At 40.2% G+C, this 25921-nt stretch overlaps 1 protein-coding gene across 2 annotated transcripts in view; it reads right to left on the reverse strand.

Moving 5' to 3' along the window:
- Positions 1-25921, reverse strand: part of LOC124591520 (ribonuclease P protein subunit p40-like) — a 221638-nt gene that overhangs the window by 45448 nt on the left and 150269 nt on the right. For both annotated transcript variants that reach the window (XM_047131740.1, XM_047131741.1), the window contains exons 4-5: positions 24407-24532; positions 7128-7326 (exon numbers count right to left, since the gene is read on the reverse strand). In XM_047131740.1, coding sequence (XP_046987696.1) covers positions 7128-7326; positions 24407-24532 — 325 coding nt within the window. The remainder of the gene's footprint in view (positions 1-7127; positions 7327-24406; positions 24533-25921) is intronic.

Below are 25921 nucleotides of genomic sequence, written 5' to 3' on the forward strand. Positions count from 1 at the left end.
CCCATAATATCAACAACAATGATGCATTGACTCTCACAAACAGTTCTAAAGGTTTCCAAAAGTTCTTCTTCCACACTTTTATGAGTTTCATTTTGGTGCATATTTCATACCTGATTCACATATAATTCATGTTCAGATTTTATGAAACCAAACCAGTTTTGCACACTGCTTGCGTTTAAGCGTTTTCTCCCTCCTTCATTTCACCAAAAAATTTACAGCCTCTTCTTTGTCACTGAAAGATAGAACTGCACATGTTTGACTTGAGCTAGGAAGGTGCTCTGTTTTTGTTCTGGACATAGCACAACATTCATTGTTCGAACCACAATTCACGGAATCATCAGAGTTATTTCCTGTTTCTTCTGATGTTTCCACAATTTCTGACGAAACCACAACATCATCTGAATGAATGTCCAATAAATTAACTAATAAATATCACATATGTACATTATCAGGAGAAGTAGGTTAGTTCAACTGTATACCATGTTCTTCATAGTTCATCTTTGCAAGATTGAAAACATTAGTTGGATTTCACATTACTGAGAAACTCTGGGACATACATAAAGACAACACTATTGGCAAGTACATACAAAGGAAACATGAAGAACATTTATTCAGTTTTATCTCCATCATTAACACTTAGTGATATTGCAACAGCAACTGCTAATTATTATGGATGTTAAAGGAACGGAAAATTTGAGCAAACAGTAACTGCAAACAACTGTGTCAGAAAAACTATCAACGGAAATTGAAATTCATTTTACAAATTATGATCACAACATTCTGTGTTATCTGTTTATTGAAGTCCATTGACCAAGGCTCTGCAACTGCTGCATTGTGTGTGTGTGCTGTCTGCTAAGGCTATGGTAGGGATGCACATTTCTCCAGTCACACAGAGAGCTTAGAATTTGGCAATTTCTAACTTCTTTTAAAAAACACTTGCTGTGTCTTAGCAGCCAAAATTTTGACACAGTGTTTATTTCTGTGCATTTATCCTGTATTAAAAAAAAAAACATAGGGCAGGTTTCAACTTGTCAGTCTGGTGACACAGACACATTGGTGATGTGTGGGAATTGTGTTTGTGTGAACGTGTGTGGGCTTCCTATGACAAAAGAAGGACTTTTGGCTGAAAACTTATATGATAGTCTTTTTATTCTGCCTGTCTGCACCATGGTGTCTCCTTCCTATGGTGAGTAACAGTCTAGTCTTTTCATAATATTGTTATTACTCCATCTTGAACTTTCCACTGTAGGATAAAAATTTTGATTTTTCAGCAGACGAACATTTCTCATTAGATATACCCAGTCAAGATATTGTGGAAAATTATGCTTTGAATTCAAATTTAATTGCCACAGTTGTACCAAATGATTAAGTTTTATCTAAGGTTGAACAGTACATTCAGAGTAGCCTTTAAACAAAAAGCTGATTACTCATCCTGAAATTAAATCATTCTAGGATATGTGACATGCTCTTGCAATTTATAAAGACACCATTCTGCTACATTCCAAATCAGGAAAGATACAAGTGGTTATGTCGGAAGTGCTTAAATCCAGATGCTACTGGCTCATCATTATTAATGCATTTCCAAAATTTCCTTCTGTGATTCGAATGTCATCAATCATATCTATAAAAACAATTAAGCCTTTGTCAAGGATCTTCTGCACTGAAGGACTGGTGAAAGCTATCATTGCCAACAACAACATTCAATTTTTCTTCTGAAGAGTTCAAATTTTTGTTAAAGAAATGATATTTCACACTTTAAAACAGCACCATTTCATCCAGAAGCCAATGGACTTGCAGAAAGATTTGTGCAGATGCAAAGCCCACTCAGCAGTACATATGGACAATGCTTTACTTATATTTCTTTCTCAGTAGAGAGCCACTCCATACGATGCAAAATATCCAGCTAAAAGACTATATGTGAGACTGCATTGTACTTTAATATCAATTTTACAGTGTTTTGTGCATGTTTAGACCCAGTCTCAGCAAAAGTCGAGAAAAAACTTTTTAAAAAATGAAAGATCTGGTATGCACATAAATCTGAACATGAACTGTGGGTACCAGGCAAAATCAGACAGCAGCTCAGCTGTGTCATGTATAAAATAGAAACTTCTCATAGTGTCACAATATGCCATAGCAATTGGATGCAGCTGCAATGCATTGATGCACACCTATGCAGAACTCCTAGGCTGTTCTGTTTTTCAGATTCAGGAAACGTTAATGCAGCGGGTCCTACTGGTGCAGCCTGCAACGACCCTCAACCTCATCTCTAGCAATGGGAACCAGCTGCAGTCAACCAGTGATGACCAGATGGTTTGTTATGTCACACCTCACCCCACAGATGAACCAATCGACATGGATTGGTCAACCCTCGAATGACCGCCCCCACATGGTGATTCTGTACATGGTTTTCCATGGTGCCACGAGTGAATGCCAGGGGCAGTAACGAGTGTACTGCCCACGACATACTCACACATAGGGAAGCACGGAAATAAAGAAGCTTATGAAGCCAACTTCATCAGTCCCTATGCCTCCCCAGTTAGGGGTGCTGTATCTCTGCCAGATGCAGTACACAGAGTTATCTTCAGAGGGCACCTCATATGAGGCAGTAACAGCATGGCACCTCAAATATCAGCAACTATTTTGTGCTTCTGAACACAATATTCAAATAGGCCATTCATGTGACAATAGTAACATCTGCCACCAATGAAAGTGCAGAAACCTGGAACTACTTAACGCATCCATGAAATAGATCACAGAATGACATTCACACACTGAGTGCATAATTATGTAACCGCAAGGTGACACTTGGTCAGTTATTACTCAGTAATTGCCCAGTTCCTGCAGTTTTGTTTGGTTGATTTAAAAGAGGAGGGGAGGGACCAAACTGCTAGGTCATCGGTCCTCGATCTGATTTAAATAATTCCGCAAGGGTGGGAGTAAAATAATTGAGACATACAAAACACAGCTGGAAGAAAGGAGAAAACCACAAGAACAACGGATTGACAGCAAACACTAAAATGGAGGACAAGAAAACCACAGAGAAACAAGAAACATGTAAAAGAGATCAAAAGAAGAGAGCAGATTACCATGGCTAGCTAACAATGAGAATCAAAAGGAGAAGCTAGCCACTCTGTAACACATAAAAACCTACACCCTAAAAGCACTACAGTGGAGCACACAGAGGGTCAAAGGACTTGCACTAAAACTTAGATCAAATGATAAAACCCACCCTCACGAATAAAGTGTAAAATTAAAAGCTGCTGTTGAGGCATTGCCGCCCAATACTGAAGGTAGGGTGCTGCAAAAGTTAAAAGTCTGCCACAGAGTGGCTAAAAGTGGGCAGTCCAGCAAGACATGGACGACTGTCATTTGTGAGCCACAGCAACACTGAGGTGGGTCCTCGTGATGGAGGAGGTAGCCATGCATTAGCCAAGTATGGCCAATGTGGAGCCTGTAGAGGACAACTGATTCCCTGCAAGAGGACCACAAAGAAGGCTTCCACATATTCATAGTTTCCTTAATGACACACAGTTTGTTGTGCATACTATTATGCCATTCTATCTCCCAAAGCCGAAAAATCCTGCAGCATAACACAGAACACAGGTCAGCTTCGGCGATGCCCATCTCCAGATGTGGTTTCCGCATAGCCTGTTTGGCCAGCCTGTTGGCAAGTTCGTTGCCTGGGATTCTGACGTGTCCCGAGCTCCACACAAACACCACTGAACAGCAGGATCATTCCAGAGACAGATGGACTTCCGAATGGCTGCAACCAAAGTTAGGCGAGGGTAGCACTGGTCGACAGCTTGTAGGCTGCTCAAGGAGCCGTACACAAAAGAAATGACTCACCAGAGCATGAGCGGATGTGCTCAAGAGCATGAGATATGGCTGCAAGGTCTGCAGTGAAAACGCTGCAGCCATCTGGCAAGGAGTGCTGTTCAATATGTCCTCCATGAACATACGCAAAGCCTACATGACCATCAGCCACTGTCCTCTAAATTCTCCACAAAAAAACTGAGGTTTCATTGACAAGAAAGACTCCCCATCAACTCTCATACATACGAGGTACTCGGGTGAATAAGCTTAGCCTGGTGTTCCTCCAGTGGTGTGGCCAGGGGGGGGAATGATTTAGGGGTCGTATTTCTTAGCATTGAAGTTAGACCTTGACATCTAAGAGACTGCTAATGTTTGACCACCAGCAAGAGGTGACATACTACGCTTCATGGCATTTCATCTGCCCTGATGCCATCCATTCTGAACAGGGGCCCTCCCCATGGGAGCCACCCAGCTGCAGAAAAGGTCATCTGGCAGGATGGCGATTGCCAGGAGTCCTGATGCCCCAGGGTGATGGGGATCTACTCCTTGGCATATGTGGGGAGTTAATGGAGCAGGCATCAGCAGAGCAATCCCTGTGTGGTCAGGGGGCTACAACCAACATGATATATGGCGGCCCCACTACAACGGACAGGCTACCGTGCTGGATATCAGGCGCAAATGAGCTAAGAAGTCCATTATCGTTGACAGTGCAAAAAGCAATACTGCACAGAGGATGGAGGAAAACACTCCCAGGAGGGTGACCTCAACCAACAGATGGAGAATGAGCGGAAGTGCAGATCCACATTGACAAAGGGTCTCAGTGCATGATGGGCACTATGCACCATGAAAGACGCCCTTCTCCAGCTGGCTCGCTCTTCAGGACAATTTTGAAAAATGGAGGACAAAACCTACAGGGGACCATCAAATACAGGCCGAAACATGCGAGACTCCATTTAGTCACCTCTTACAGCAGGCAGGAGTAACTCAGACCTATTATAAGCCCTGGACACACAGGGGGGCCTGCAGCTTTCACCCAGATTCAACAGTTCTTTAGTTCTACAGTTGCCTAAAAGTAATCCACAGTACAAACCAGTTCTAGTCACTAAACATTCTATGCTGAGTGTCAAACATTATTCAAAGTGATTGTCAAAGTGTTTACTTATTGAGAGACTGGACTTAAACTCTTTCCATAATGAACTTCAGTTAGATTAGTTAGTAATTATCTACTGCATTACATTAGCTTAGGCAGAGAAGTTTATATCAGTGCCATGCCTTCAATAGAAGCCAAACAGAGTATATTTTGATGTACATTATTTTAGCAAATTATTGTTATTGTTTCCCATGTGAACTAGTGATTCTACTTTACAGATATTGCTTTGTGAAGAATAAGTAGCTAGCAAGCAAGCAGGCCACTTCCACTTAGGCATGGATATCAATGACAGGAGGATCACTTCCTGCAACCTTAATGATGTGCACCTACTGTTGGTGAACACAACACAAAATAACTGTAATATGATGCAACATACATAAAAAGATTTAATATAATTCAACTGCATGATTAACTGTCACTCACTGGAATCAGTGACAACTGGCAAGTTTATAGGAGAGTTTGTCTGGAGCAATCTAAGGAGTTAAAACATAAACCTAGCTGTGGGTAAGGAGATAACAGACCAAATTTATCACAGGAATCCTTAGGATGTCTAATTCATCCATGAAGGATGTTACTTGGAAAACCCCATTTGATTAGTCGTTGAGTAATGTTCCCAATCCTCAAGCACGTTACCAGATAGGATGGAGATAGAGGAGATTCAAGGAGCAGTCTGCTTTGTCATAGGTTTCGTCAGTCGGCATGAGAATGTCACAGAAATTTTGGCCAACTTTCTATAGGATATGCCACAAGAAAGTTGTTATTAATCACATAAAACTTCACTCTCAAATTTGTGAGAGTTCTTGTACCACTGTTGGACCAGAAACATTTTTCTCCTTCCAAAGCATTTTTTGTGTAATGACCAAGGCACAGAACTAGAGAAATTCTGGCATTAACAGAGCGGGAATAGCAGGAGGATACACCATATACCCCCTCCCCCTACCATTCCCTGTTCAATGACTTGCAAAAAACAGATGTAAAAATAAACATGAAGAAAGTAAGTCACAAAATATATTGTGTGTTAAATCTTTAAACAATATGTCTCCTTCCTTTTCTTTTTAATGTTTATCTTTTCAACTTTGATTTTGTTAACTAGTTGTCATTATTCTTGAATTTTCAAATATTTTGCATTTCTATACAGTACTTGCATCCCTCCAGTTTCATACATTCTTCAGGGCTTTTCTCCTTCACATTTATTCTTGTGCTGCCTTTTTGTCTCCTTCAGTCACATATTTCATTTTTTTCTGTATCCATTCCACTTCCTTTCCTAATTCTCATCCTCATTATGCTCTGTTCAGTTGTTGTACTCCTATATATGTCATTTCTTTACCACCATTTTGGCTAATGCTCCTAGTGTACACACTCTCACAATATAGCACTTAAACTGCATTTGTCATCACAAAGTTATCAAAATCATGTTTTCCAATGTACTAATAAAAACTTTTAAGTATTTCCAATTACTCTGGCTAAGACACATAAATACTGTATGCAACTGATTACTGTTATTTTACAGATTATCATAATTGCTCATGGTATCCAATTATGAAAACAGTCTAGACTCCAAACAATTGGCCTATAGGAAACCTAAAATCTGGATTCAGATGTTGTAGAGAAATGATGCAACATGGTTCTTGTGACAGGAACCTCGATGTTAGTGTTGTGAAACTCAGTTTATGGATCAGCTGTGACTATTTACATATTATTTTTTGACAATGATCGAGTGGATACTTAGAATGCTCTAGCCACATGATACACTGCTTGCATGTAATGAATAATCTAGAGTAACAGTTTAATTTGTTCATCTGTTGTTTATGTGTATAGCTGAAATATCTCTGGAATGACTAAACAAATAAATAAGTGAATAAATAAATAAAATGTTGAATCACAGTGATCATGAACAAAATGAATGTGTTACATTTACTATTTGTTGCATCTCTGTGAGCTATTTTAGAAAATACATCCATGTGTACGTAACTAATTCATTTTCTAAATAAAGTTATGTTACAGCAGTTTATTAACTGAAGTCCCATTCATACTGGCAACATATAACTAATAATGTAAAGTTATGAACTGTAGCAACTATGTATTAAAACTTTTGAAGGCGCAATGTACTGCAGGGCTGAGAAGTGAATGGAGAATAAAAAAAAAATGTAAAATGAAATCTTACAGATCTACTCCAACTGAAAAGGCTCCAAGCCATTCAAGTACATCACAATACTCTGATGATTCGTCTTCTTTTCTTGCTGTCACAGGAGGTACAGGAACATTGTAGCTAATTCGTTTTGAAAAATGTGGATGACACTGGTGTACATTATATCCCTTGTCATCAAAGTAGGCAGCAACTGAAGATGGACAGATATTTTCCGCTGAAAAGAACATATAGATGACAGATGAATTTGTATAATTTTAAGTAATAGTGCTTTTATTTCCAAAAATACTACAACAGTGATGAAGCATTAAGAAATACACTGCCAAAAGATGTCAGCATTGTGATGGGTTGAAACCAACTATTGTAGATTACCAATGTGATGATGTCACTGCAGATGAGAACTACTGCACTTAGAGCTACTGATGCTCAACTTTTGTTTGTTCCCAACAGTAACATTTCTAATAAGAGTAAAAGGATATTGTGATTGATAACTTATTTCTAAATCTGTTTTCCATGGAACAGATGTGAGACTCATTACAGTTTAGTATTATGCCAAATAATACTACCCCACAGAGAAATGGCAGCAATGGATAACAAGTAACATCTCGTACACTCAGCATAAATTCCTGGGAGCCTCATTCAGTGTGTTGAGGAAGCTATTCTGCTTGCCACGAGGAAACATGGTGCAGCCAGCTACATTTTGCGGTGCACACTGGAACAACACGGTACCAGTCAACTGGCCTTTGAGGTACCCTTGGATCATTCCAGCAACGGCAGAAAGGTTTGAGAAGATGAGTTTTCACGATAGAATATCAACAAACCTCACAATCTGCAGAATTTTTCCCAGAACATATCACATCAACAGGTTCTGAGTACAGAAGAATATTAGCCCATCCAGTTAGCCGTGTGGTCTAACACACTGCTTTCTGGGTGAGAAGGTGCTGGTCCCCGGTACAAATCTGTCTGGCAGATTAGTGCCGAGGTCCGGTGTGCTGGCCAGTCTTTGGATGGTTTTTAATGTGATTTTCAATCTGCCTCGGTGAATGCAGGCTGGTTCCTCTTATTCCGCCTCAGTTGCACTACATTGGCAATTGCTGTGCAAACACTTTCTCCATGTACACATACACCATCATTACTCTACCATGCAAACATTGGGGTTACACTCGTCTGGTGTGAGACATTCCCGGGGGGTCCATTGGCGGCTGAACCACACAATAACCCTGAGTTCGGTGTGAGCAATGATGGGGTGAGTGGAATGCTGTAGCACGTTGTGTACCACTGCGGGCTACGGCGGGGACAGAGCCTCTCCATCGTTTCTAGGTCCCCAGTTACATACAATACAGTACAATACAAATACAGAAGAATATTTGAACAAGGAGCTTCTGAGGTTCTCAGACATGCTAGGCTGCAACTTCCTAAATTTCCTCTGTACTGTTGGGAATTACAGGGGCCACCTAAATAGCTCAGGGGTACACTACACACCAAAGGTGACTGACTGTGTTTTGAGCATACACAAAGCTATTTTAGACCAGGTGATTCTTTATCCATTTCAAATAATGAAGGTTGTAGAAGAAATCTCAAAGTATTAGCATAAAACAAAAGAAATGACCTCCCTAAAACTAGCATGAGACTGTTATAATTCTTGTGATCAACTGTGAATGCATTCACAACAAAGTCGCAAAGTTTGCAGCAACCCTTAACAGCAGTGGAGCTCACATAACACTAGCTACATAAAGCTGGGTTAAACCCAGAATTGATAGCAGTGAGATTTTTGGGATAAAACTAAATCCATATCGAAAGGATAAGATTTGAGAAACTGAGGTGGCACATTTGACATAGTAGAAAAGAATTCAAATTCTCTAAGATACAAATCGAAACTGCATGCTATATTGTTTGGACAAGACACAGTCTAAAGCATGGGCATAAACTTATAATCGGATCCTTCAATCAGTCCCCAGAACCACACCTAGTTGTAACCAATAACAATAGAAAAAACCTTATCTGACTAAAACATATGTTCCTCAATTATATGATCATCACTGGAAGAGACCTTAATCCTCAACCAATTGATTGGGATGATTACAATTTTGTAAATGGAGGACATGACAAGACATTCGAAAAAGTAATTCTAAATACCTTCTCTGAAAACTACTTGGAGCAGACTGTTGTAAGGTCCACTTATGATGGTAATACACAGGTGTGCAAAACTTCTTAAGGACAAAAGCAACCTTCACATGTTGTGTCACTGTCAAGTAGCTTGACAAGATTTGGACTGAATAGAAAGTTCTGCTACAGAATGTAGAGAAGGTAACTGAAAGAAACACACAATGAGATAAACAGAAATGACACTTTTATTCAAAGGAAACAATTACACTGAAATCGCCATGAGTTATGATAGGCCTCTGGACATAACAAAAAGGTGGACACTGTTCTTAATAGGGTGTATGATCATGAAGGACAGCAAAGTATGCTCTGCAATGTGCTCCCATGATAGCCACAAGGTTGGTAAGAAGTTCTTGTGCTAGGGGGTTCCATTCTTCCATCAGGGCTGTTGACAGCTGCTGGATAATATTGGGAGCATGTGGACATGCTACAATATGTCTCCCCAACACCAACATGCATCCCACACGTGCTCAATGGGATTTAAGTCAGGAGAATGGACAGGCCAGTCCATTAGCCAAATATCCTCTCAATCCAAGACAGCCTCTTCCTGCACTGTACAATGTGGTCATGCATTGTCATCCATAAAAATAAAACCAGGACCAAATGCGACAGTGGAAAGATGCACATGGGGAACAAGTACAGTGACACAATAATGTTGACTGGTGAGGGTACTGTGTTCAAAGATTTGGAAGTCAGTATGCCAATGCAACAATATGTCTCTCCACATCATAACTCCTGGACCAACAAAACCATCATTTTCAATGATGTTTCTGAGTTTATTATGTGTTCCCACCTCTCACCATATGAGGTTATGTCCAGAATCAAGACTCAGACTGAATATGCTCTCATAAGAGAACATTGCACAATCCAAAACCACATCGGTTCTATGTTCTTGACACCATTGCAAAATTTTTAGTCGATATCTGGGTGTCAATGGAACACAACATACTGATCAATGGGCAAGCAGACAACCCCCATGCAGTTGACGTGCCACTGTGGAGTGAGAGACTGTGTATGTTGCAGTTCTGTTAAAAGTGGTTGCAACTGCATTTGCTATTTGACATGGGTCCCTTCTTGTCAGTTGTACAACACAGTGCTCATCTGCTGCTGTAGCTGACTACAGTCGACCACCTGCTCTCATTCGAGCAGCATGGTCTGTGGTTTGGAATGCTCCCCATGCATGTGAAACAGAGCAAAGAGCAATACCAAATTCCTAGGCTACAGTCATCATACTTCATCCTCCTTCCAGTTTCCAAATGATTATTATCCATGTGAAGTCATTCAAATGCTGTCTCTGGGCCACGTTATAATGCAGAACACCAGCACACTCCACCATAGCTGCTCGCTGATTGACAGATGCTATCTTCTTCATTTCTTTCAACTGTCTTGTTTTGTGGTGCCAATCCCATTTGGCACTACAGTCATGCTGACCTCACACCATGTGACATCCAGCTATATGTACGTGACTGGGGGAGGCCTCTGGTAACATGCTCCCACACTTTCATCCATCTCCACTGAGTTGTTCATATGTCATGTTACATTACCTATCTTGTACTTTAGTTTTGCAGAGAAATGTAGATCAGATCCAATAGCAACAAATAGATCTGACCTCCTTAATAAATAATATCAACGTGTATAAGGTAGTTGTAGCAACAATGGTTAATAAAGTATATAGGGCAACTAAAACATGCAGAAAGATATATGTGTTCAGAAATAGTACTGTGCTCAGTAAACTAGATAATGAAGCAGTAGTGACATAAATAATCTAACCATAATATAATAAATAATATCAATGTGTATAAGGTAGTTGTAGCAACAATGGTTAATAAAGTATATAGGGCAACTAAAACATGCAGAAAGATATATGTGTTCAGTAAATAGTACTGTACTCAGTAAACTAGATAATGAAGCAGTAGTGACATAGCCCCCCCAGGAGGCACTTGGAAAATTTACCGTGGTTCAAGTTTTGAAAATTACTTGACGAAACAATAGACAGATATGCACATAGTTGAACAGTTTGTGATGAAAGGGAACCTCCATGGTATACAGGATCAGTAAAAGAGCTTAAGAGAAATGGTGTCTACTGCATAAAATGTGTAAAACAAATGAGAAGGATGCTGAATGAAACGTGCTGGGCTCTCAAATGTGTGAAGCATTCCCTTATTACCATAGTGGAGAGTTTGTTGAAGCAGCAAATCCTTGGTAGTTCTGGCAGTTTACAAATTGCTTTCTCTGTGCACGTGTGTTACAAAGTATAGAATTTTAGCACTGCTTGAACACTGTGTTTTTGTGACATTTGAGATGTATTGTGAATTGTCTAAGTTCTTCATTTGTTCTCCATACACAAGGGGTGGCAATCACTAATGGGTGGAAACATGTGGCAAATCTCACTTCTGTACACATAAGTCAGTGTTTCAAGAAGGTTTTGTTTTTCGTTACAACTGACTAGGAAAGAGTGACAAAAAGATCCAACTCATTACATCTTTAATTAGAAACTGAAAAAAAAGAAAAGATTTGATGCCTGCAACCAGAATCAAACAATTTTAGTGATACTGTATGAAGCAATCTGGCATTTTCTCAGATCTTCAGATGGTGTTGGTTATATTTGATATACAGCATCCTCATTTCTGCTATACTTTATTTGAACAAGTTATCTTTTACATTAAACAATGGAAAATCTGGACTGAATGTAATAATATTATGCAAAAAGGTTAGTTGCTACTCAACATACAGCAGAGATGCTGAATTGCAGATAAGCACAACAAACTATGAGAAAGTGAGCTTTTGGTCAACAAGGCTTTCATTGGAAACACACACACACACACACACACACACACACACACACACATACACACACACATTACCACAGTGTCTGGCAGCTGAGACTGTGAGGAGCAGCACCTGATCAGAAATGCAGTTGGATGGTGGAGGCAAAGAGGAGGGTGGGGCACGGAGAGGGAGGAATAGCAGGGTAGGAGTGGGGTACAGTAAAGTGCCACTTGTGGGTGTGTACAGGGATGAGGTGGAGAGAGAGTAGGGCAGCTATGTGCAGTCGGGAGGCTACATGGAGGGGGGGGGGGGGGGAGGGGGAGGTAGTGGTAAAGGAGAGAGTAAATACATCCCAACTGCACCTGGCTGTACTACCCTCTCCACCTCAGCCCTGTATGTTCCCACAAACTGCACTTTACTGTCCCCCACCCCTACCCTACTATCCCCCCCCCCCCCCCCTCCTCACCCTAGCCGTCTCCTTACCGCCACCACCCGGTTGCCTTGCCTCTCCCATCATGTGTTGCTGTCACAGTTGGGCCTCAACAGCCAGAGACCAGAGACTGGTCACACATGGGTGAGTTTCAGGCATATGTGTGTGTGTGTGTGTGTGTGTGTGTGTGTGTGTGTTTTGTTTATTTCCGACATAGGCCCTGTTGGCCGAAAGCTCACTCTCTGACAGTCTTTCTGTTGTGTCTATTTGTGACTCAGCATCTCAACTATAAGCTGAGTAGCAACTATCCTTTTCAAAACATTGTTATCTCTCATTAATATGACAGGATATTCCATATTCAGGTATTGTTGTCTTGAAACTTTCACAAATATTAACTCCGGAATGTAGTTACAAAGTGAGGGTATTATCCACACTGCTTTTCAAAATATAATCACATGTGAAGCACAGAGTTTACACACATTATGAAAATCTGTTACAATAATTTCTATTATTATTATTATTATTATTATTATTAGTGTAAAACTGACAAAGAGTGTGACTGATCTAAATTGATGTCGCACATTTCACGGAGTTTTATTTCAGCCAAAGCAGCTTGGTCACCACCCAAGATTATCTTCTAGAGAAATATTAACAATCTTCCATTAGTCTTGACTATTTAGTGTTTGGTTAACAGCAGTATTATTTATCTTTTGCAAATTAGTCCAGAAACTTATTAAATATCTGAATAAGAACAAATGAATAAAGAAAGGGCATTCATAAGAAAATATTTGTTGATGATAAAATTTTGGTATTTTCATTCATTATTAGTATTACTTTGTAGACATTACCTACTCACTGTTTACACACACATCTGTTTTAATATTGGGGCTGATTTTAATAGGTACCTGCACACAACGTTCAGTTTGAACCAAACTAAAAGAAATTTTAATTTGTTAGGCAGGTAGGTTAGAAAATTTAAAAAGGGAAATGGATAGGTTAAAGTTAGATATAGTGGGAATTAGTGAAGTTCGGTGGCAGGAGGAACAAGACTTTTGGTCAGGCGAATACAGGGTTATAAATACAAAATCAAATAGGGGTAATGCAGGAGTCGGTTTAATAATGAATAACAAAATAGGAGTGCGGATAAACTACTGCAAACAGCATAGTGAACGCCTTATTGTGGCCAAGATAGACACGAAGCCGATGCCTACTACAGTAGTACAAGTTTATATGCCAACTAGCTCTGCAGATGATGAAGAAATTGAAGAAATGTATGATGAAATAAAAGAAATTATTCAGGTAGTGAAGGGAGACAAAAATTTAATAGTCATGGGTGACTGGAATTCGGTAGTAGGAAAAGGGAGAGAAGGAAACATAGTAGGTGAATATGGATTGGGGCTAAGAAATGAAAGAGGAAGACGCCTGGTAGAATTTTGCACAGAGCACAACTTAATCATAGCTAACACTTGGTTCAAGAATCATAAAAGAAGGTTGTATACATGGAAGAAGCCTGGAGATACTAACAGGATTCAGATAGATTATATAATGGTGAGACATAGATTTAGGAACCAGGTTTTAAATTGTAAGACATTTCCAGGGGCAGATGTGGACTCTGACCACAATCTATTGGTTATGAACTGTAGATTAAAACTGAAGAAACTGCAAAAAGGTTGGAATTTAAGGAGATGGGACCTGGATAAACTGACAAAACCAGAGGTTCTACAGAGTTTCACGGAGAGCATAAGGGAACAATTGACAGGAATGGGGGAAAGAAATACAGTAGAAGGAGAATGGGCAGCTTTGAGAGATGAAGTAGTGAAGGAAGCAGAGGATCAAGTAGGTAAAAAGACGAGGGCTAGTAGAAATCCTTGTGTAACAGAAGAAATATTGAATTTAACTGATGAAAGGAGAAAATATAAAAATGCAGTAAATGAAGCAGGCAAAAAGGAATACAAACGTCTCAAAAATGAGATTGACAGGAAGTGTAAAATGGCTATGCAGGGATGGCTAGAGGACAAATGTAAGGGTGTAGAGGCTTATCTCACTAGGGTTAAGATAGATACCGCCTACAGGAAAATTAAAGAGACCTTTGGAGAAAAGAAACCCACTTCTATGAATATCAAGAGCTCAGATGGAAACCCAGTTCTAAGCAAAGAAGGGAAAGCAGAAAGGTGGAAGGAGTATATAGAGGGTCTATACAAGGGCGATGTACTTGAGGACAATATTATGGAAATGGAAGAGGATTTAGATGAAGATGAAATGGGAGATACGATACTGTGTGAAGAGTTTGATAGAGCACTGAAAGACCTGAGTCAAAACAAGGCCACGGGAGTCGACAACATTCTATCAGAACTCCTGACGGCCTTGGGAGAGCCAGTCCTGGCAAAACTCTACCATCTGGTGAGCAAGATGTATGAGTCAGGCGAAATATCCTCAGACTTCAAGAAGAATATAATAGTTCCAATCCCAAAGAAAGCAGGTGTTGACAGGTGTGAAAATTACCGAACAATCAGTTTAATAAGTCACGGATGCAAAATACTAATGTGAATTCTTTACAGACAAATGGAAAAACTGGTAGAAGCCAACCTCGGCGAAGATCAGTTTGGATTTCGTAGAAATATTGGAACACGTGAGGCAATACTGACCCTACGACTTATCTCCTGTAAAGTTTGGAAGGTAGGAGACGAAATACTGGCAGAAGTAAAGCTGTGAGTACCAGGCGTGAGTTATGCTTCGGTAGCTCAGATGGTAGAGCACTTGCCCACGAAAGGCAAAGGTCCTGAGTTCGAGTCTCGGTCGGGCACACAGTTTTAATCTGCCAGGAAGTTTCATAATGAGGAGGTATTGAATAGGATTGGGGAGAAGGGAAGTTTGTGGCACAATTTGACTAGAAGAAGGGATCGGTTGGTAGGACATGTTCTGAGGCATCAAGGGATCACCAATTTGGTATTGGAGGGCAGCATAGAAGGTAAAAATTGTAGAGGGAGACCAAGAGATGAATACACTAAACAGATACAGAAGGATGTAGGTTGCAGTAGGTACTGGGAGATAAAGAAGCTTGCACAGGATAGAGTAGCATGGAGAGCTGCATCTAACCAGTCTCAGGACTATAGACCACAACAACAACAACAACAACAACAGGAAGTAAAGAGACTATTTTCACAGAACTGTGCGTGCATTACATTAACCCTTCTGCACAGAGCACTTCATTACAGAGAACTGCTTAATATAAGATGTCTCACTCTGTGATGACAGTGATTGAAGTCATGGAAAATAGATAAGTAATGATGCCAGGATACAATGACTCCCACATTAGAAATAAAAAGTGGAAGAAACTGACTGGAAGGAACAATATCATAGAACTTCTAGATATTTACCAAATAAAAATGTGGATTTCTGCAGCTTATCACTTATAGGTAGCAAAATTATCTAATACTGACCACCAATGCACTATATTGTTGATAAGTATAAGTTTCACAGGGGCAGAGGATTATCAGTTTAAAAGTATGTAAGTTATTAAATCTTTTAATAATAATTTACTCATTGTAATGGAAGTAGTTTCTACCACCAAGTTTTTTTTCCTCACTTGAATACCAGATCTGAAGATAAATTTAAAATATCGGAATTACTTAAGTTGAAGAACACTCTACTAGGACAGACTAAGTGACTCACTGTAGATACATGTAAAGCACAAGATAAAATAGCAGCCTCATGCAAACTGTAAGTTTGGAGCAGCTTGAGAAAAATCTTCAGATATGTTCCATGTTGATCAGTTCAACTGCTGATTGAATAGCATCCTGCTGGTCAGTAACCGTTGGAAATATTCAGCAGCATTGCCTGAATGCCATTTTGACAATGCACATGACTGTTTCGGATTGCTGCTCAAAAAGACTCAGAATCTTACTGAAAGATCTCTAAAAAAATCCAAAGATATTAAGGTCATACATTTAGGCTCATTCATTGTGGCTTGAAAGTTGGCATACAGACATTCATGGATGCCACATGAACTGATATCAAGGATGGCAGAGTAAAAGCAGGAACAAATTAAACAACAAGTGTATTATCACCAGTCACTGTTTATCTATATTCACAACACATTTGAAATGTTTAAATCTCCATCATTAAATGGATTTATACAGTCTACGAAGAAGAAGAAGAAGAAGAATGATGCTTCATGGAGGATTTATGTGAATGGGACAGAAAGGACTAGATGTGATGTTCATGTCCAGACAAACAACTGATTACAACTTCAGAAAATTTGGATGATTTATTCAAGAGAAATAGCTTCACAAATTGAACAATTCAATAATGCAATGATCCACCTCCAACCCATATGTGAGCAGTTATTCAGCTTGGCATTGATTGATACAGTTTTTGGAGTGTCCTCCTAAGTGATATTGCGCCAAAATCTATCCAACTGGCATGGCACATTAGACCATCAAAATTGTGAGCTGCTTGGAGGGTCCTATCCATAATGCTCCTAATGTTCTCAATGTCTTACTGGTCAAGGTAGGGTTTGGCAAGCACAAAGACAAGAGGGTAGAAACTCTCGCACTTGAAAACCAAAGGGGTCCTATTAGGTAAAGAAATGGCACACCAGACAATCACTCCTGGTTGTCAAGCCTTATGGTGGACAACAGTCAGATTGGTATCCCAATACTGTCCGCGATGTCTCCAGACATGTCTTTGGCCTGGAATCTCACTGAATGGAGTAACATTGTGTCCTGCTTCGAACTGAGCCCCAATAACTGGGAAATATGAGTCTGGAGAGACCACAGAGAGCGGTGTGATACCAACCTGACAGTCGCCCACAATATGGCCCGACAACCAGGAATGACAGTTTGGGTGCCATTTCTTTTCATAGATTGCAGAACACCTTTGGTAGTCAGCCGTGGCAGCCTTACACTATAGCATTGCATTGACAATACTCTATGCCCCATTTTGTTGCCTTTCATGATAAGTCATCTAGGGCTCACATTTCAGTAAGGTAACACCTGCCTGCATATGGTGAGAGTTTCTACCTCTTGTCTTTGTGCTTGCCAAACCTTACCTTGGCCAGCAAGATTGCTGGATCTCTCCCCAATGGAGAATGTTTGGAGCATCATGGCCAGGGCCCTCAAACCAGTTCAGGGAGTTGATGATTTAAGGCACAAATTGGACAGAATTTGACATGATATCTCTCACGAGGGCATCCAACAACTCTCTCAATCAATGTCAAGCTGAATAACTGTTTGTGTAAGGGTCCAGGGTGGGCACCACATTATTGACTTTTTCAATTTATGATACTCTTTCTCTTGAATATATCATCCAATTGCTCTGAAATAGTAATCTTTTGTTTGTTTGTACATGTGCACCAGATCTACTGATTCCCCCTTTTTTTTTGTTTTTTTGTTGGTTTTAGGGCCCAAAACTGCTATGGTCGTTAGCACCCAGTCTGTTGCTTAGGGAAAGGTTAAAAAACTGGAAATCGGCAGAAATGGGAGCGAAACTCAAAAAGTGGGGAAAATAAAAAGCAGAAGGAAAGCTTAGAAAACCACTACAGAAGGGGGGGGGGGGGGGAGGTTGTTTTCCCCAAAAAGGGCTTCAAATGACCGACGTCATCTCGCTGACACTAATAAACTCGAGGACGCGATCGGCTGAGCACGTGTCATCTGCTAAGATTGAAGATATATCAGGTGACAGCTGTAGACGGGCGTGTAGCAGAGTAAAATAGGGGCACTCAAGTTAAAGGTGTCTCACCATCCACAGCTGAGAGCAGTGGGGACAAAGCAGGGGAGGATCGCCACCTAAAAGATGTCGATGACAGTGCCCTATCTGGAGTCTAGTTAAAATTACCTCCTGTCAACAACGAGTTCAGGAGGAAGAGGTCGAAGCACAGTGAAGAGCTTTCATGTTGCAATTTATTATTGGGAAGTGTAGACCAATGTGCGTGCCATAAAAGAGCAACATGACGACATAAAACACGCTTTAGATCAGTGAAGGGAACCATGCGAACAGCAGGCTGAAGTAGAGAGACTGCAGCCTTGGCCGCTATATCAGCCACCTTGTTTCCACAGATACCAATGTGTCCTGCGATCCAGAAGAATGCCGCAGAGATGCTCCCCAAGTGGGGCAAGTGCAGGCAGTCCTGAATCCGGTGTACCAGAGGGTGGACAGGGTAAAGAGATTGGAGACTGAGGAGAGAGCTGAGCGAATCTGAGCATATAATATACTGCATCCACTGATGGTGACGGATGTATTTGACAGCTTCACAGTAAAAACCAAACACTGGTCGGGAAGCCAAAATCGATTAGGGGTGTCGCGAACAATATAGGGACTCCCAAAACCAAATGATACTTTTGAGCCATCAGTGTAAATAAATGTGGCATCCTTCATTTGTGCTCATAGAGCAACAAATGCCTGATGATAAACGAGAGAAGGGGTACCATCCTTGGGAAGCTGACCAAGGTCATGGAGTAGGCAGGTCTGGGGGCGGAGCCAAGGCAGTGCTGTACCCCAAATTGTCAAGAAAGTTTTAGGAAAGTGGAAAGAAAGAGAACGTAGCAGTTGACGGAAGCGGACTACCAGTGGTAGAAGAGATGAAGGGCGGCCTGCATACCCTAAATCCAAGATGGCTAGCATAACGACTCAGAAGGACAGCTCACCAATTGGACAGCAGAGGTTCAGCAGTCTCAGCATAAAGGCTTTCCACAGAGCTGGTGTAAAAAGCTCCAGATGCTAAACGCAATCCATGATGGTGGACAGAGTCGACATGCCGAAGAATAGACAGCTGAGCAGAGGAGTAAACTATGCTTCCATAGTCCAATTTTGAGCGCACTAAGGTGTGATAAGAGGTGGAGAAGGACCACTCAGCCTGCTCCCCAGGAGGTACCATTCAGAACACGGAGGGTGTTGACAGATTTGCAAACAGTGAGCCGAGAGACATGAAACGTGGGAGGACCAGCACTGTTTTCTGTCAAACATAAGACCCAAGAATTTAGCGATGTCTGTGAACGGAAGGAGACAATCCATAATTGGATTTATGGTGATGGCAAACAGTACAACACTTAGCACGGAGCCCTGGGGTACCCCGTTTTCCTGGAAGAAAGTACAGGAGAGAGTAGTGTTCACCTTCACACTAAATGTGCGCTCTGCCATAAATTTGTGAATAAAAAGGGGCATCCGACCTCAAAAGCCCCAAGAGGACAGTGTGCAGAGGATGCCTGTTCTCCAACAGGTATCGTATGCTCTCTCCAGATCAAAAAATATTGCTACCACTTGGCATTTCCTAAGAAAATTGTTCATGATATAAAAGTAGAGAGGAACAAGATGGTCAGCTGCAGAACGATGCTTTCGGAAACCGCATTGGGCAGGTGTTAAAAGGCTTCAGGACTCTAGCACTCCAGCCACCAGTCTAAACGGCAATTCACCATACGCTCCAAAACCTTACATACACTACTCGTGAGAGAAATGGGGCGATAGCCAGAGGGGAGATGTTTGTCCTTTCCAGGTTTCAGAACAGAAACGATGATAGCTTCCCGCTATCTTCTGGGAAAAGTACTGTCGGTCCAAATTCAATTATAAGGGCGAAGGAGGTAATGCAGACTATGATATGATAAATGCAGCAACATTTGGATGTGGATACCATCCGGTCCTGGGGCAGAAGAGCGAGAAAAAGAGATGCGTGTTGGAGTTCCTGCATGGAGAAAACAGTATTATAGCTTTCGCTATTTTGAGAGGAGAAAGCAAGAGGTTGCACTTCCACTGCACATTTATTCAGGAGAAAGTCTGGCGGGTAATTTGAAGAGCTTGAAATCTCAGCAAAGTGATGACCCAATGAGTTAGAAACTGTGACGGGGTCCACTAAGGTATCATGCGCGACAGTGAGCCCAGAATCTGGGAGAAACTAGACGCGCCGGGTAACCGTCGGATTTGACTCCAAACTTCTGAGGAGGGAGTGAAGGTGTTGAAAGAGCTAGTAAAGAGGTCCCAGCTTGCCTTCTTGCTATCGTTGATGACACGACAGCATCACGCATGTAACTGCTTATAGCGGATACAGTTGGCCAAAGTAGGATGACGGCAGAAAACGCGAAGAGCATGTTGCTGTTCAGGTATTGCGTCACGACACGCTTTGTTCCACCAAGGAACCGCAGAGCGCCGGGGCAAATCGGAGGTGCGAGGTATTGAATGTTCTGCGGCTGTAAGAATAACTTCTGTAACATGAGTGACCTGATCGTTGATGCTAGGAAAGTGAGTGCCATCGAATGTCCAATTGGCTTGGGTAAACTTCCAGAGTATTGGGTGTGTAGATGGCAGTTGTGGCTGCAATCAAAGGACACATGGAAAATGGTCACTCAAGTGTGTATCAGCAAGAGCAAACCATTCAAAGCACCGAGCTAGCTGAACAGTACCAACCGAAAGGTCCACATGAGAGAAATTCGTTGTGGAGGCAGACAAAAATGTAGGTTCTCCAGTGTTGAGGCAAACAAGATCCACTTGGTGGAAGACAGCAATCAATAGGGAGCCTCGTCATTTAACTTTTGCTTGTGAGCAGAAATGGTAGATGTAGAGGAAACCATTGCGGAAGTATCCCCCCATGATTACCGGCTTCTCCGATGGCGCGCTCCTTCTCCTCTCTGAGGGCGCTCCTTCTCCTCTCTGAGGGCACTCCCACCTTAGGTGATTGTTCACACCTCCTGAGAAATGGACAGAGGGAAGGTACCAGCTCGGGTAATCACCCCTCCCTGGGCCTGGCCATTACCAGGGGGTACGTACGTGTCCTACCTGTCTATCCAGGGTGGGGAATTACGCGTTACCCCGTCACCGGCTATGCGTGGGAATGCGTGGGTTGGCCTCCAGACACGCACAGGGAGGAAAGAAAGAGAAAGAGAGGAACAAAGAAAAGGAAAGAAGAGAGGTCTCAAACACTGCAGTGGAGAAGAGGGTAAAGAGAAGAGGCAAGGAAAAGAGAAGGACAAAGGGAGGACAAAGACTTTCCAGCATAGAAAGCAAAGAAGAGAGACTGTCTTACAGTTACAAGTGTCCGTCTCCAGACATAGGCATGAAACATACTCCCATAGGGGGAGAAGGGGAAGGGAAGGGGCAGAGGTGAGGGGGGCAGGGGGGGGGGGAGGGGAGGGGATGTGGAAAAGGAAGGTATGCAGCCCAGAAAGGAAAGAGAGCCGCACTAGTTTGGGGTCCCATGCTCGCCACGCACATATCCACAAAAGAGTTGTGGACCCCCTAGGGGCTACTGATTCCTGTCCCATTTGGATAATTCCTTCATGGTGTGTTGTTGTTGGATTCTTTCCCCCTCACAGAGTGTATTATGACAGAGAAAGGACATCTGAAACACGTTGTGCGTATAAATAACCAGTGACTGGTGACAGTAAACTTGTTTCATTTGATATCAACAATAGTCACAGTAAAGCCTAAACTAAATTGTTCAAATTTAAAAACAGAAATCTTAAAGTCCATTTTAAAATTTCCCTTTACAAAGGAAGTTCCACAATCACTGCTCCAAATTAATTCTTTCACCACTGCAAAGACTGTAATATAGGTATTAGTGTCAGTGATGATGAGAAATAGCTGAGTTAGCACATATTTGGTCACAATATACTGTAGCTGATAGCATTTTGTGTAAAGTTGCATAAATGCTTAGTTTAACATATCAGGGAAAATTGCATCTAAGGAATCTCAAGTGGAGGAACCATCACTGTTTTCAAAGTGCTGCTTTTCTGCTTATATATATATATTAATAAAAGAATAAAGATGTAATTCCCATGAGAAATAATTAACACAGAACAAAATTCCTGACTGAACAATATTTATCTCTGGCCACATGGTTAGAAAAATCATGGCTTATTTATGCTTCCTAGAAGCTGTATTTTTGTGGACACTGTCACATTCAACATTTTATTCTACAGCTACAAAGAATTTGTCTCATAATTTTTATACATACACCAATATTGCATTTGTGTGTGTGTGTGTGTGTGTGTGTGTGTGTGTGTGTGTATGCATCTGTCGTCTATTGTTGACAAAGGCCTTAATGGCAGAAAGCTTTAATTGTGAGAATCTTTCTGTCATGCCTATCTGTGACTCAGCATCTCCTCTATAAGGTGAGTAGCAACTTTCCTTTTCAAATATTGTTACACTCCATCTTGAATTTTACATTGTTTAATTTTTATACATATGTTTACAATATTTGTATGACATGTATCTGAGGCTGCACTGGGAACTTAGTTCAACATTCATCAAAATTAGCACAGGGAGGTGTCTGAAAGCACATATATGATAATTAACAATTTAGATTTAATTTTTGGTTATTTTAATGATGAACGTGGAATAATGCTAAATAAACAAAAATGTGAAATTAGTAGAAGACCTAGATTCACTGTGTACAATGGATTTCACACTAGTCAATTTAGGTTGCATCCATTATATATATTTTATGGGCTGCAACAGCATTTGGTACTTTGCTAACAGTTTTTGGAAGGCTACATGATTTTTGGAATCATAATTAGATACCGGTTACAACATTCATCTAGCCATGCTCACATACTCATGTTATATTCTGAGGCAACATCTAATGAAATATGAAAGTTCTATAATTGCTGTTTTTAACATCCCTGTATGGCTATCATCTTTCAAATTACCAATATTATGGACATAATTCTGGTAGACTTTATGGTTTAAGGATCTATACTGAAATTACAGACTAGGCATACTGCCTCACTCATACCAATTTCTTTACTTCTTTACTGAAATGTTTCAATGATACCAGCTACATTCAATAAGAACATTACTTGTGAATAAACACTTTATAATTAAACACCATCACAATAAAATATGGTGTACATTCTGATTTCATAAACTAAGTAAGTGCAAGGTATTATCAGTCAAATGTATATCAGATTATCTATGCAGAAGATGCTCACATTTCCAGAAAATTGGTAGAATTTGCTTAACTGCCCTATGCACTCCTGCCTTTCTGAGTTCACCTCATAACCACATTGCAACTTAGAGCATAATCAAGTATGAGCACCACAAGTGAACAGAAAATGCTATAACAACATTAGGGACACAACATCTTTTCTGGACATCAGTCAGTACTGAAACAAGTAATTTCAGTCAGTAGTCTTCTTGAACCTCCCCCGCTGTGATGTACTTCCCCATAGGAGCAGCATAAAAATGCAACAAACTAAGCCAAGCATAACTGCTTGTAGGTAATGTCTGCAACATTTGCTAGTTTGATCATGTCAGTGCGTCATACATTCAATAATGCTGGATGGACAGAACAAGGATCATGACAACAACAACGTTGTGTCTTATTTACCAGTTCTGTTGCCAAAATCTCCTCAATAATGAACCCTGTAGCTCAAATATTTATTACAATGACTTCCATAAAAGATCTAAACTATTTGGTACACTGACACCACCTAAGATTGCCCAAATAGAAATAGTGTAAAACTTAAGGACAATATAGTGACACAGCCTACAAAACTGCCAAAAAAAAAGAAGAGCATTAATTTGAATCTTTGAAGTTATGTAAGATAAAAGCATGGCTGGACTAAAAAATTAGATAAAGATTAAGATGGATTTGAACAAAATGCATATTCAAGATATGCAGTCATCAATCCTTCTAATAAAAGCAATGGGAATAGTTTGTTCCAAGGCATTTGATGGAATGTTTTACATGAAATAAAACTGGATACTAATGCAGACGTCTACATGTTGCAATATTGACAACATCTATAAGTAAACTGAACAACAAGTTTCAAATTCATTATGACAGACAATAACTAAATTAAATTTGTATGGAATATTCATATGTGACATGTATACTATTACAAACATAAAATATAAATCATTTCCTAAAAATGTTCTGCACAATTTATCGTAAAACTAAAGTACACATTTTAATTAATTTATGAATCAAAACTCAATGAAATATTACCTGGAGGGTCCCATGCTAAGACAATATCAAACTTCACATTGAAACAGTTCTTTAAACACCAAAAAACTCGCTCATAATTTTTATTTCCAGGCCCAAAATTACTTGCTTTGATGTCCAAGTTGATGACTAGAAAAGAAAGACAGACGCACTCATAAATTACTTTCCTTAGAGTAGTAAACATTGAGCAGTGCTGGAGAAGAACTGTATCTCTACATGATTCATTAATTTTCCTAGTTTTTTGGTGTAATTTATAAAACCAATTTGAAGTGAACTTTCTTGGTGCAAACTGTATTGCCAACTGCATCCTTAAGGTAATTTTTCTGGTTTTGCAAGCAATGTTCTAACAACTGAGCCAGTCATATATTTTCAGTGTCTACCGCCAAATTACGAAACCTGAGTTTTATTACTGTTATTGTTACTATTATTATTATTCTTTCTCTTCTCAGACGTTATGTCTGGTCAAAAATGGAAAGTGACGCGGACCTTGATCAAGCGTGACTTCCTTTTAACTGTACGGTATATGTTATATTGCATTTAGGAACTTTCGGGTAACTGAACATGTATCAATAATTACGGATTTCTGTAGTTGTATATATAAGTTTGGATGTAGACGTATTGCATTGATGTACTGGTGGATATTGTGTGGTATGACTCCTGTAGTTGATAGTATAGTTGGTATAATGTCAACTTTATCCTGATGCCACATGTCCTTGACTTCCTCAGCCAGTTGGATGTATTTTTCAATTTTTTCTCCTGTTTTATTTTGTATATTTGTTGTATTGGGTATGGATATTTCAATTAGTTGCGTTAATTTCTTCTTTTTATTGGTGAGTATGATGTCAGGTTTGTTATGTGGTGCTGTTTTATCTGTTATAATGGTTATGTTCCAGTATAATTTGTATTCATCATTCTCCAGTACATTTTGTGGTCCATATTTGTATGTGGGAATGTGTTGTTTTATTAGTTTATGTTGTAAGGCAAGCTGTTGATGTATTATTTTTGCTACATTGTCATGTCTTCTGGGGTATTCTGTATTTGCTAGTATTGTACATCCGCTTGTGATGTGATCTACTGTTTCTATTTGTTGTTTGCAAAGTCTGCATTTATCTGTTGTGGTATTGGGATCTTTAATAATATGCTTGATGTAATATCTGGTGTTTATTGTTTGATCCTGTATTGCAGTCATGAATCCTTCCATCTCACTGTATATATTGCCTTTTCTTAGCAATGTGTTGGATGCGTCCTGATCGATGTGTGGCTGTGTTAGATGATACGGGTGCTTGCCATGTAGTGTTTTCTTTTTCCAATTTACTTTCTTCGTATCTGTTGATGTTATGTGATCTAAAGGGTTGTAGAAGTGGTTATGAAATTGCAGTGGTGTAGCCGATGTATTTATATGAGTGATTGCTTTGTGTATTTTGCTAGTTTCTGGTCGTTCTGGAAATAATTTTCTTAAATTGTCTACCTGTCCATAATGTAGGTTTTTTTATGTTGATAAAGCCCCTTCGTCCTTCC

This window comes from Schistocerca americana, chromosome 2, assembly GCF_021461395.2.
Source record: "Schistocerca americana isolate TAMUIC-IGC-003095 chromosome 2, iqSchAmer2.1, whole genome shotgun sequence".
Classification (NCBI taxonomy): Eukaryota; Metazoa; Arthropoda; class Insecta; order Orthoptera; family Acrididae; genus Schistocerca; species Schistocerca americana.